The sequence below is a fragment of the Balaenoptera physalus genome (genome assembly GCF_965194825.1).
Source record: "Balaenoptera physalus genome assembly, chromosome: 20".
Classification (NCBI taxonomy): Eukaryota; Metazoa; Chordata; class Mammalia; order Artiodactyla; family Balaenopteridae; genus Balaenoptera; species Balaenoptera physalus.
In genome coordinates, this window is record NC_138901.1 from 24,259,260 (window position 1) to 24,272,215 (window position 12,956).

General features: G+C 60.8%; 1 protein-coding gene across 5 annotated transcripts in view; it reads right to left on the reverse strand.

Annotated features, from left to right (window-relative positions):
• Window positions 1–12,956, reverse strand: part of EPN3 (epsin 3) — a 15,015-nt gene continuing 2,059 nt past the window's right edge. The window contains exons 1-10 of one of the 5 annotated variants that reach the window (XM_082440852.1): window positions 8,931–9,483; window positions 6,757–7,436; window positions 5,664–5,782; window positions 4,879–4,959; window positions 4,542–4,667; window positions 3,485–3,614; window positions 2,742–3,011; window positions 2,450–2,566; window positions 2,089–2,319; window positions 1–1,881 (exon numbers count right to left, since the gene is read on the reverse strand). In XM_082440852.1, coding sequence (XP_082296978.1) covers window positions 1,553–1,881; window positions 2,089–2,319; window positions 2,450–2,566; window positions 2,742–3,011; window positions 3,485–3,614; window positions 4,542–4,667; window positions 4,879–4,959; window positions 5,664–5,782; window positions 6,757–7,294 — 1,941 coding nt within the window. In that variant the 5' untranslated portion in view covers window positions 7,295–7,436; window positions 8,931–9,483 and the 3' untranslated portion in view covers window positions 1–1,552. Of the gene's footprint in view, window positions 1,882–2,088; window positions 2,320–2,449; window positions 2,567–2,741; window positions 3,012–3,484; window positions 3,615–4,541; window positions 4,668–4,878; window positions 4,960–5,663; window positions 5,783–6,756; window positions 7,437–8,930; window positions 9,484–12,956 lie in introns of those variants that run through there. The other 4 variants (XM_082440853.1, XM_082440851.1, XM_082440855.1 and 1 more) reach the window with 4 other exon arrangements.

The following is a 12,956-nucleotide window of genomic DNA, read 5'->3' on the forward strand; positions in this document are numbered from 1 at the left end:
TAGAGAGGTTAAGTAATTTACTCAAGGTCAGGGAGCATAACCACTTATTACCAAGTGATTATTATTAAGTGCAAACCTTAGAGCACTTTTGAATGCTGTCAGTCTGACTCCTAAGTAGATGCTCTTGTCCACTCTGCCTGTAACAGGTACAGTAGGACTGACTCCCTCCAAAAAAACAAAGCAGCTCCTTTCCCCACCCCCACCTTAGGAAGGAGACCAGCACTGTGTCCTGCCCCACCAACTTTTGTGTTTCTGGCCTATGGAAGGCCATTTTACTCCAGGCCTCTGGCCTGCTGCCTGCAGAGCCAGACCCTGAGCAAAGAAGACACATCAGTGCCCAGTGGTTGGAGAGCATTGAGTAGAAGAGAAGTGAGGGTCACCATGGTGGCCCTCAGAATGAGGTACCAGGCCCTGCTCCTCCCCTTGGTTTCTCAGACCCCACACAAGCCCCCCCAGGAGGGATCATGGCTGAAATTGAGTTTCTTGCCAGTCCTGGTGAAAAGACGAGAGGAGTAAGAGCCAGATGTAAGTGATTCAGTAAAACAAAGGATCGTGGGGGCTCTTGGATCTGGCTTGCCTGCCCCAGTGAGTTCTGAGCTCCTGGAGGCTGCGGGCTTAGCAATTCTTGAATCCCTCCCAGACGAGCCTAGCACTCTGTCCACAGCAGCCAGTCAGTACTTGTGAATTAAATCTGGGGCCCAGGGTGGGAGCTCAGAGCTGTGGAGCCAGATCTCCTGACTCTGAATTGCAGCCCCACTCTGCTAGCTTTGTGACTTTGAGCATGCCACTTAACCTCTCTGAGCCTCACCTATAAAGAGGGAGCAGGGCCAAGGGCTTTGCACTTGATCTAATGCTCTGCTGCTCCCGTTTTGATAATCTTAACCCAATTTTGAACAAGGGGCCCCACGTTTTCATTTTGCACAAATTATGTAGCCATTCCTCAGTGGGAGTAATATTATCTACCTCAGAACATTGATGCAAGGATTAAATGAAATAATCTGTCTAAAGTGCTTAGCACATAACGAGTGCGCAAGGGAACAACTGTCTATTGTCCCTTGCTATTAGATCATCCCCCGCGCCGACGTGTGATAAATGGTTGAATGAATAAGAGTCTGGGGAGCATGTGGAAGCGAAGGTGCCAGGCTGAGGGTGCTGTACAGGAAGTGGGAGCATTTTTGTGCCCCACATTGTGGAGCAGTCGTTCCCACGGCAGCCGGTGATTCGTGCTGGGGTCCGGGCCTGGCCGCCACGCCCGGCAAAAAGTCCACTTTGTGAGACCTGAGGACGCGGGCTCCATTCTTTATTACGAGGCGTGGTCTTGGCCCCACTGAAGTCGTCAGTCTCCATTTCCAGTAGCTGCAAACAGTTTGCGGAGGCCGACGAGCAGCACCTGCGCGGGCCTCGGGGCGGAGTCTCAACCTTCCTTCCTTCCCGGGGTGGGTCCTGGCGTGGCAGCCCCACCCCGCTTACGTCAGGGGGCGAGGCCCAGCGCCGTCAACGCGGGGCGGGGCGTCACGCGCACGCGCCGGCCCGCCCGAGGCGGGGGTGTTGCTCAGAGAAAAGGGTTGGTGCTGGCCTGCGGGGGTTGGTTGAGCAGCCCGGCGGAGCCTGAGGTGGGCAGCAGTGGCTGCGGCAGGCTCCCGGGGGACGGCGGCGTGAAGGGGCGGGCTTGGGGGAAGACGCTGACCGAGGCGGGGAGGGTCACGCCGGCCGGCACGCTGCTAAGCGGGAGGGGCAGGGAGGCGCTGTAGGTCATGGAGCCGCCGACCGGCCCACCGGCCGCCAGGCCCAGCGCCGGCGACCCGGTGCGCATCTGGTTCAGGGTCGGCCTGCCCTGGTCGCCCCCGCCGAACGGGTTGGTGGGGGATGGAGTGCTGAAACCTGCGGAACGAGATTGGGTTGGGGGACTTGGAGCGGGCCAGGGGCACAGAGCCCTAAGTGGGGAAGGAGCAAGGTGGCAGGATCTGGGGTCTTAGAAATACGGAAGAGCTAAGATTTTAGGGCAGGGTCTGGGCTCTGAAGGAAGAGACGGAGAGAGAGAAGGGGACTCCAGTGTTGAGACCCAGCAGGGACGAGGTGGTGTCCTACCTGTTAGGAAGGGGTTCCGGGTCTTTGCAGCCTGGGGCGCCTTGACTAATGAGTCAAGGTTGACCAAGGAGGAGGCCGAGGGGCCCAGGAAGGACTCAGGAGTCTGGCGCGCTGGGGTGTCCTTGCTGGGCTGGGTTAGTGCTTCCCCCAGCACATCCAGGTCAAAGGCATCTGGCTCCTTTGTGCCATTTTGCTTGGAACTGGGGTCGAGGTCTCCAAACAGGTCCAGCTCTGGAATAGAAATGATAGCGCTCACTGATAGGGAGAGTGAGTGGTCTCTCTGTGAGAGGAAGAAGGCAGAGGCCAGCTCTGGGTGGGCCCCTCTTTCCCCAGAGCTGCACATTCCCTGACTCCTGCTTACCCACAGGACTGCTGGGCTTCCCAGAGGGCAGGGCCTGGGCACACTCTAGCCCCTCCTTGGTCTCTGTGGATACTGGAGGCTTGGCGAATGGGTCAAAGGTCGAGGTACCATCTAGCACTAGCCAAGGAGGAAAAGGGAGATGAGATGGGTTGGCAAAAGGGCAGGCACTGGGCTGATCCCTTTCCAGACAAGCTGCCCTCTTAACACAGGATCTCTTGCCCCTTGGCACTGGAGGTAAGGGGACCGAGCAGTCCTCCAGCCCCTCACCCACACCCCCTGGCCCTCCACTTACCAGGTGTGTTGGAGGTCTCCACCGAGGCCCCCCAGGGGTCGGCCCCAGTGTTGGGCAGTTTGTGGTGGGGGGAGCCCTGTGCCCAGGAGTCTGTGGGGGGTGATCCAGCAGGTGGCACTGGGGTCCGGCCCCAGGGCTCAGAGGAGGAGAACATAGGGGGCAAGTTCCAGGGTTGGCTTTGGGACAGGATGCTTCCTGAGCGGACTGGAGACCAGGGGTCTGCCGAAGGCTCCCAGGACGAGCCACTGGGCTCTGTGTTGGGCCTGAGACCTGAAATGGGGACAGCACAGATGTGACCCCAGGCCCACTCAAACCCCCAGTCCAGGGCCTTCCCAGTTACCCAGACCAATTTGGGAGGCCAAGGGACTCATTTCACAGATGGGATGCTGACTCAGGACTACCCAGCAAGCTGGAGCCCATATTCAGCAAGTTATTCCAGGATTCTGGACCCCCCAGGCATAGGCAGCTCAGGCCACATTCGCAGTCAGGGACAGGCTGGGCCAGGAAACCCAGGGTGACCAGAAGCAACAAGAGAACGTTTTCTGAGTTTCCCATGAGCTGAGTTCCTCAGATATGCCCCCTCCCTCACTACAACCCCAAGGCACAGAGGAAACTGAGGCTCAGAGAGGTGCAGTGCTTGCCCAGTGGCCCTCAGCTGTGGGGAGGCGATGCCACCAAGTGGCTGGGAAGGAAGGGGCTCTCTGGGGCCAGCCTGGGAGCCCCTTGCAGCCCTGCATGCCCACCTGGGATGTCCCATGGGTCCGCAGAACAGTGTGTGGAGGGCAGGGCCGGGGCTGGTGCGAAGATGTCCACCAAGTCCAGGATGGAGGACTGTTGGGGGCAGAGGCAACCATGCTCAGGAGACGGTGGGACCTGGAGGAAGGGCGGGCCCTGACCTGTCATCCTCGCTCCAGCTCATTCTCTCCTTTATTCATTCCACAAACATCTATTAATGGTTCCTCGCCTCTGCACAGTGCTTTCCAGTTTATAAAATGTTTCCTCATCTGTTTAGTGTCTGATCTTCATAACAACCTGTGCTGTGGGTAGGGAAGATGGTGGAGTGCCCATTTTACAGATGTGCCAGCTGTAGCCCAGAGAGGGGAATCAAATTGCATAAAGCCACATAGCCAAGGAGAGGCAGAGCTGGGATAGAAGGCAGGCCTGCCCGACCCTTTCCTCAGCTGTCCTGCCCCTCAGCCCATCAGTGGTAAGACACATTTTATGATGAGCCTACTTCTATAAGTCAGTGTCCAAGAAAAATTGGCCACAGTGAACATTGGCGGAAAGGGTACAGAGACAACCCAGGGATAGCATGGACGGCTTTGGAAGGTCGCCTTGCTACCAACAGCTACCCACTCCTGCCTCTTGGAAAGTGTGTGTATGAGCCCAAGATGTTTTCAGCACCATATGCCTGAGGCCACCCCCAGTCTTGATCCATAGTATCATATGATCCTAGAATGTCAGAGCCAGAACTGTCCAACAAGCCCACTGTACGGAGGAGGAAACTGAGGCCAAGACAATGACAATGAGGCCAAGTCATAAAGTAAGTGGCAGCAAATCCAGAATCCCAATCTAGGAATCTCAGGTCAGGATTCTTTGCATCCCACTTTGCCACCAGTTCAGTCATCAGCCCATGCATGACGGGACTTGGGTCTGCTAAACCCCCTCCACTCCTATTTTCATTGAATTAACACTACTTAGTGCTTACTAGATACCAAGCACTGTTCTACACTGTTTACAGATATTTAACGCGACTCATTCCCCAGGCTCTGCCAGCCCACAGCCCTCAGTGCCCCCTACCTGGCTGGTTTTCAGCTTCTCCTCCTCTCTCTCTTCTCTTTCGGGCTCTCTGTCCCGACGGCGGTGGGGTCCGGCCCCAGCACCATTGGCCACAGGGGAGTCATCTTCCCGCCAGGACCTCACCTCCTGCAGAAGGCACAGGAGTGAGGAGAGCATGAGCAGCCCAGGCTGGACTTGAGGGGACCTTGGCTGGAGTCAAGAAGAGTGTAGGGTGAGGGGCGCCGAGAGGTCAGGGGCAGCAGGACCACCACGGGGAGGGGGAAGAGCCTGGTTAGTGCCCGCGTAGCACCTCCACCAGCACCAGCACCAGCACCAGCACAGGAGGCTTGGCCACTACCTTCTCCTGCTCCTGCCGGCTCAGGTGCAGGGCCAGCTGCAGCTGCAGGTCCTCGTCCCTGTGGGAGGCTGGGGGGACCGGCTGCGAGGGAGGAAGAGAGGGGTGAACTTGGCCCAGTGCGCCCACTCCTGGGCCGAGGGGCAGCATCGCCCTGTGCCGGTAAGGGCAGTGGAGAGAGAAATGCCCGCCCTGAGTGGGTGTGGGCAGCCTGCCCCCAGACAGCAGTATGGGTGTGGTCTTCTCCCTGCCCGGATCTGGATCTGGGATGCAGTTTAAAAATCAAGAAGATTCATCCTTCTCTTCTGGGTCCCCTGAGTGCTCTCCAAGCCCTGCTGTGCGAGGCCAGCTGTGTCCTGCCAGGTCTGCCTGGATCCACAGAGGCGATGGCAGAGAGGAGGCTATCGGGGAGGCTGTCCCTGCCCCCCATAAGGACAGCTGATGGGGGGGCAGCATATTTCTGTGTCTCCAAGGAAGGTGTCTGTCAGCACACTCACCCCTTCCCCTCCATGAGGCGATAGCAGCCCCGTGAGACAAACAGTACTGCCCACCTACCACACACACACTACCCCTTCCAGGCCCAGCTAGAGAGGACTGGGGGTGGGGAGTCAGACCCCAATCCCAGTAACCCAACCCAAGGCACACAGGCGCTGTGCTGTCCTTGGGAGCAGGACTAGGGCTTTGGGGACCAGAGCAGGGGAGCCTAAGAATCAAAGGTGTGGGGCACCCAGGCACCCATCCCTCCTCCCGTCCCCTCCGCCCCCCGGCTGCCCCAGGAGGGGCCTTACCTTCTCAGCCTCCTCGCGGCTCATGGCCAGGGCCAGCTGCAGCTGCAGCTCCTCTTCTCCTGACGTCTGGGGCCGGGCCTGCTCTAGGTCGGAGGTGTAGCGGGGGGATGAGGAGGAGGCTGCAACGACCAACCAAACGTCGTGGCTTCCGTAACCGCACAGGTACCCATAGGCTCCCCCGCCCCCCTCTTGCCAGGAAGCTAAGGCTCAGAGAGGGAAACTGAGGGGGAAGGGAACAACTGGCAGTCGTGGGCCCCGGAGGACCAGGCAGTGTGCTTGGCACTTTCTGTAAGGTCTCCATTCCACCCCGATAAAAGAGTCCAATCCCTCCTTTACAGACTCGCAACAGCTCTGAGGGGTGCCTGGCTAGGGTCCTGCAGCAAGACTTGAACCCAGGTCCCCTGACTCAAGTTCCTGGACTCTTACAGCTGCACCCCATCCAGCTTGGGGTCAAGTGCAGTGGGAGGGTGAGAGGTTCCAGTCAGTCAAGGTCACAGCTCTCCAAGCTCTCAGCATACTGTCAAGGAGGGCCATCCTGAGTGCCCCTCAGATCAGGAAAGTGCCTCCCTTCGAGAGTAGGAGAGTTGAGAATGCTCTGCAGCCGCCCCCATTTTCAAGGGCAGTGCCCTCGAGTGGGGGGATCAAGGAGAATGCCGCTGAGCAGCACCACGTGCTGTGTGTCTGTGCACAGGGCCAAGGTCTCATTTAATTCTCAAATTGGACAACTGAGGCAAATAAGATTATCCCTACTTTACAGACGGGGAAACTGAGGTCCAGAGAGCTGGTTGTCTAGATCACATGGCTTGGAAGGGGCAGAATAAGGACTGCTACTCCAGAGCCTATGCTTCCGCCACCACGCCCCTACCAGACAGCGAATTAACAATAACAAACCTATAATAACATCATTGTTCACACCGACTTGTCGGGGACCTACTATGTGCGGGCCTTGGGCCTCGCATGTCACCCTCTTTATCTCACGGAATCCTCAGACATCCCTCTAAGGTGGGGATTCTTATCCACAGCTGGGGTCACAGAGCCAGGGTCAGAACTCGGGCTGCCTCCCTGTCCCCAGCCACGCCCTGGGCTCACTCACAGTTGTAGAAGGACGGGGAACCGCGGGCACGGCTGAAGCCCAGCTGCCCGCTGCCGATGCCCGTGCCCTCCAACGCCATGCGCTCCTTGGTCTTGAGGGCGTGGGTCCGCTCCTGCCGGAGGCGCTCCTCATCCTTGAGCAGGGCCATCACCTGCTTGACCTTCTCGCGCACGTTGACACCCTGGTCCTTGCCATCGCGGTCGATGTACTGGAAGTCCTTGAGCGTCTGGATGGTGTAGAGGTTCTCCCGGCACTGGTGGGCCACCCGCTCGGAGCCCGTCTTGAGCAGGTAGTCCAGCAGCGTCAGCGCCTTGTACACGTGCCGCCAGTTCTTGCCACTGTCATTGAGCCGCCGCCACAGCATGCCCATGACCTCGGCAAAGGCCACCGTGTTGAAGGTCAGATCGGCAATCTCCGACATGAGCGAGCTGGGCGGACCCCACGGGTCATTGCTAGTGGCCTCGCGCACCTTGATCTCCGCTTCCGAGTAGTTGTGCACGATGTTCTTCACCTGGCGCCGCAGCGCTGATGTCGTCATGGCTGGGGACTTGGAGATGGGCGGCCCCCGCCCTAGCCGAAGGTGGAGGGCCGAGGAGGGCCACCGTCGAGAGGTCACGGTCTCCAAGGGTGGGCCGCCGTGCTCTCAGCAGGGCGGCTGTGTCCTTGGCTTCCACATGGGTCTGAGGAAGAGAGGGCCTGGAACTTAGGGGCAATGGGCCACCTTGCTGGCCACTCAGCCAGCGACTAAAGCCCTGGCCAGGGTGTCCCTGCTGCCAGGAACAGCCTTCGGCAGGCACTTATTTTTATTTTTCTTATTTTACTTATTATTCAGCAGGTACTTCTAACTTTGCATGCTCATTAATCTTTACAATCACACCTACAAAGACATTATTATTATTACCTCCGTTCGAAGATGGGGAGAGTTTGAGAGAAAGATTAAACGACTTGTCCAAGATCACAGAGCTGGTGAATGCGGAACCAGGATTAACCCAGGCAGACATGCTCCACAGTCTTTGCTCTTAGTTAGGGACACGAAAGTGACCCCCCAGGAATGCCTACTTGTCTTGCTCCTACTTCACTACCTCTGTTTCTGCCTTAAGACCTATCCTTTCCAACGTCTCCATCCTCACTTTGCTCTCTTCTTATACTGTTAATTTTTGTAGCTTGATTCATTCAACACCAATTTCCTGGGGACTTCTCTGAGCCAGGCACTGTGGCAAGCATGGAGTACAAGCCTTGGCCCCCTTGTACAAGCCACACATCCCCTTGAGAGGGTACAGGCAGTCACAGGCCAGCATGGGGGTGTAGAGGAGCACAGGAGTACCCAAGCTAGGGAAATCAGGAGCGCCTTCCCAGAGGAGGTGATGGCTGAGCTGATCTGAGATTCGAAGCCAAGAGTGAGGAGGAGTGAGGCAGCAAGGCAAGGAAGGAGCATCTGGGGGAGGCTGCCTCCCAAAGAGGACCCATTGTACACACCAGAGCACTGAGGCCAGAGAGGGGTATGGCATGCCCACAGGCACACAGCATGTAGGTGGCAGAGCTGGGACTAACCCCTAGGTGTCCAGAATACGAATCCAATTCATTCGTCTGATTGCTTTATTGCCTCAGTCCCACCTTCTCAGCCAGAATGAAAACTCCCTGAGGGCAAGGGCAGCCTGGGCTCCCCAAACCCCCAAGGCCCTGGGCACGTGGTAGACCTCTGATCTCCCAGCTGAGGGAAGATTAGGGCCAGCCCACTGCCCTCCCCACAGCCTCAAGACCAGGCCATCCGCTAAAAGCAAACCCAGGCCCAAGACAGAGAAAGGTTCTCCCAGGGCCCTACCAGAAACCAAAACACAAATCCCCCTGCCACCACCATTCCTCTGGTGTGGAGACACACACACACACACACACACACACACACACTCACTAGCTGAACCTGGCCTCCACCGAAACCACCCCCCCAACACCAACGATGGAGCTCTGCCCTAGGACTCAGCAGGAGTCAGAAGGAGCCTGTCGACCCCTGCCCCCCATCTCAACTCCCCCTCCAGCCAGCCCTGCTAACCTGGGCTCAGTTCAAAGCCTTGGCAGTTTTCATCAGGGCCCGCGTGCCTGAGAGAGCGTGGACCCAGAGGGTAGGACCTTGTGGGGGCACAGACGAGATGGAGAGTGCTGGCTGAAAGCGGGCTTACCTTCCCTCTGCTGCCTTTCTGTCCCGGCAGTGGCGGGCCTTCTGTGGCATGCCACAGCCAACACTTGTTTAACGCCTGCCCTCCCCATCACTAGTGACTCAGACCTGTCTTTACCTCCCCAGCCTGTGGGCTGGCGGGTGGCAAGAGTCAAGGTGAGAAATAATGGTGCCCTAGAGCCCACCGAGCGCAAGCCCCTCCCAGGACTGGCCACTGAAACCAGCAGAACCAGTCAGGCATCCTGACTCCAGCAGGAGCCCTACCAGGGCCGCCCTGGCCCTCCTGACGGGCCTGGCGTAGTGGAAGGGGGCCCTCAGTGTGGGCCCTGAGGCTCTGCTTGAACTTTCTCCTAGAAGCTGGAAATGGAGGAGGTTTCTCCACACGCCTCTGACTGAGCTGAGGGAAGGGAGGGGTCAGAGACACCGGGAGGCCCCGCCCCCACTGAAGTGTAAGGGGACAAGGTGGGGAGGAAGAGAGGGCAGGGTGAGGCCAAGGGAGCACCGAGGGGAGGGAGAAGGAGAGGAAGGAACACGGGAGGGGGTGGCCGGGAGAGCTGCCAGCGGTGTTACAAGCAAAGGGTTTTATCGAACACAATATGCCCAGAAATAAAAGGGAGTGAAACAGAAACCCAGCAGCCGATAAGGTGGCAGTGGCAGCAGCGGCAGCCGGGCAGCCGGGTATGGAATTACTGCAGTGACCTTGAGCCAGACCCTGTCAGCTGGAGGGAAGGACACTGAGAAGGCCAGGCCGAGAGGCCAATTCAGAGATGGGACGAGGGTGGGGGAGGCGGGAGGCAGGAGGGTACGGGCTGGGGGATGGGGCGGGGCAGGCCCCCGGGGGCAAGAGCATCAGCTCTCTCCTGTGTACGGGGTACCAAGAAGAACTTCACAAGGGACAGGAGCCTGCTCTTCTCAGGGCCCACAGCACTGGCGGATCTGTCTGGACTAAGGAAGCAGATGGCGTTCGCAGAGTGCGGATTCAGGGAGATGGGAGGAGCCCAGACATGCTGAGTCAGTGCATGAGTTTACGCCCCACGGGCCGCACCCCTCTTACCCAGAGACTGTGTGCCCCACGGGCCGCACCCCTCTTACCCAGAGACTGTGTGTGCCCCACGGGCCCGCACCCCTCTTACCCAGAGACTGTGTGCCCCACGGGCCGCACCCCTCTTACCCAGAGACTGTGTGCCCCACGGGCCGCACCCCTCTTACCCAGAGACTGTGTGCCCCACGGGCCGCACCCCTCTCACCCAGAGACTGTGTGCCCCACGGGCCCGCACCCCTCTTACCCAGAGACTGTGTGCCCCACGGGCCGCACCCCTCTTACCCAGAGACTGTGTGCCCCACGGGCCGCACCCCTCTTACCCAGAGACTGTGTGCCCCACGGGCCGCACCCCTCTTACCCAGAGACTGTGTGCCCCACGGGCCGCACCCCTCTTACCCAGAGACTGTGTGCCCCACGGGCCGCACCCCTCTTACCCAGAGACTGTGTGCGCCCCACGGGCCGTACCCCTCTTACCCAGAGACTGTGTGCGCCCCACGGGCCTCACCCCTCTTACCCAGAGACTGTGTGCCCCACGGGCCGCACCCCTCTTACCCAGAGACTGTGTGCCCCACGGGCCCGCACCCCTCTTACCCAGAGACTGTGTGCCCCACGGGCCCGCACCCCTCTTACCCAGAGACTGTGTGCCCCACGGGCCCGCACCCCTCTTACCCAGAGACTGTGTGCCCCACGGGCCGCACCCCTCTCACCCAGAGACTGTGTGCCCCACGGGCCCGCACCCCTCTTACCCAGAGACTGTGTGCCCCACGGGCCCGCACCCCTCTTACCCAGAGACTGTGTGCCCCACGGGCCGCACCCCTCTTACCCAGAGACTGTGTGCCCCACGGGCCCGCACCCCTCTTACCCAGAGACTGTGTGCCCCACGGGCCCGCACCCCTCTTACCCAGAGACTGTGTGCCCCACGGGCCCGCACCCCTCTTACCCAGAGACTGTGTGCGCCCCACGGGCCGCACCCCTCTTACCCAGAGACTGTGTGCGCCCCACTGGCCCGCACCCCTCTTACCCAGAGACTGTGTGTCCCCCACGGGCCGCACCCCTCTTACCCAGAGACTGTGTGCGCCCCACGGGCCCGCACCCCTCTTACCCAGAGACTGTGTGCCCCACGGGCCCGCACCCCTCTTACCCAGAGACTGTGTGTCCCCCACGGGCCCGCACCCCTCTTACCCAGAGACTGTGTGTGCCCCACGGGCCCGCACCCCTCTTACCCAGAGACTGTGTGCCCCACGGGCCCGCACCCCTCTTACCCAGAGACTGTGTGCCCCACGGGCCCGCACCCCTCTTACCCAGAGACTGTGTGCGCCCCACGGGCCCGCACCCCTCTTACCCAGAGACTGTGTGCCCCACGGGCCGCACCCCTCTTACCCAGAGACTGTGTGCCCCACGGGCCCGCACCCCTCTTACCCAGAGACTGTGTGTCCCCCACGGGCCCGCACCCCTCTTACCCAGAGACTGTGTGCCCCACGGGCCCGCACCCCTCTTACCCAGAGACTGTGTGCGCCCCACGGGCCCGCACCCCTCTTACCCAGAGACTGTGTGCGCCCCACGGGCCCGCACCCCTCTTACCCAGAGACTGTGTGCGCCCCACGGGCCCGCACCCCTCTTACCCAGAGACTGTGTGTCCCCCACGGGCCGCACCCCTCTTACCCAGAGACTGTGTGCGCCCCACGGGCCCGCACCCCTCTTACCCAGAGACTGTGTGTCCCCCACGGGCCCGCACCCCTCTTACCCAGAGACTGTGTGTGCCCCACGGGCCCGCACCCCTCTTACCCAGAGACTGTGTGCCCCACGGGCCCGCACCCCTCTTACCCAGAGACTGTGTGTGCCCCACGGGCCCGCACCCCTCTTACCCAGAGACTGTGTGCCCCACGGGCCGCACCCCTCTTACCCAGAGACTGTGTGCCCCACGGGCCGCACCCCTCTTACCCAGAGACTGTGTGCCCCACGGGCCGCACCCCTCTTACCCAGAGACTGTGTGCGCCCCACGGGCCGCACCCCTCTTACCCAGAGACTGTGTGTCCCCCACGGGCCCGCACCCCTCTTACCCAGAGACTGTGTGTCCCCCACGGGCCCGCACCCCTCTTACCCAGAGACTGTGTGTCCCCCACGGGCCCGCACCCCTCTTACCCAGAGACAGTGTGCCCCACGGGCCCGCACCCCTCTTACCCAGAGACTGTGTGCGCCCCACAGGCCTCACCCCTCTTACCCAGAGACTGTGTGCGCCCCACGGGCCCGCACCCCTCTTACCCAGAGACTGTGTGCGCCCCACGGGCCGCACCCCTCTTACCCAGAGACTGTGTGCGCCCCACGGGCCGCACCCCTCTTACCCAGAGACTGTGTGCCCCACGGGCCCGCACCCCTCTTACCCAGAGACTGTGTGTGCCCCACGGGCCGCACCCCTCTTACCCAGAGACTGTGTGCGCCCCACGGGCCGCACCCCTCTTACCCAGAGACTGTGTGCCCCACGGGCCCGCACCCCTCTTACCCAGAGACTGTGTGTGCCCCACGGGCCCGCACCCCTCTTACCCAGAGACTGTGTGCCCCACGGGCCCGCACCCCTCTTACCCAGAGACTGTGTGTGCCCCACGGGCCCGCACCCCTCTTACCCAGAGACTGTGTGCCCCACGGGCCCGCACCCCTCTTACCCAGAGACTGTGTGCCCCACGGGCCGCACCCCTCTTACCCAGAGACTGTGTGCCCCACGGGCCCGCACCCCTCTTACCCAGAGACTGTGTGCCCCACGGGCCCGCACCCCTCTTACCCAGAGACTGTGTGCGCCCCACGGGCCCGCACCCCTCTTACCCAGAGACTGTGTGCGCCCCACGGGCCCGCACCCCTCTTACCCAGAGACTGTGTGCCCCACGGGCCCGCACCCCTCTTACCCAGAGACTGTGTGCGCCCCACGGGCCCGCACCCCTCTTACCCAGAGACTGTGTGCGCCCCACGGGCCCGCACCCCTCTTACCCAGAGACT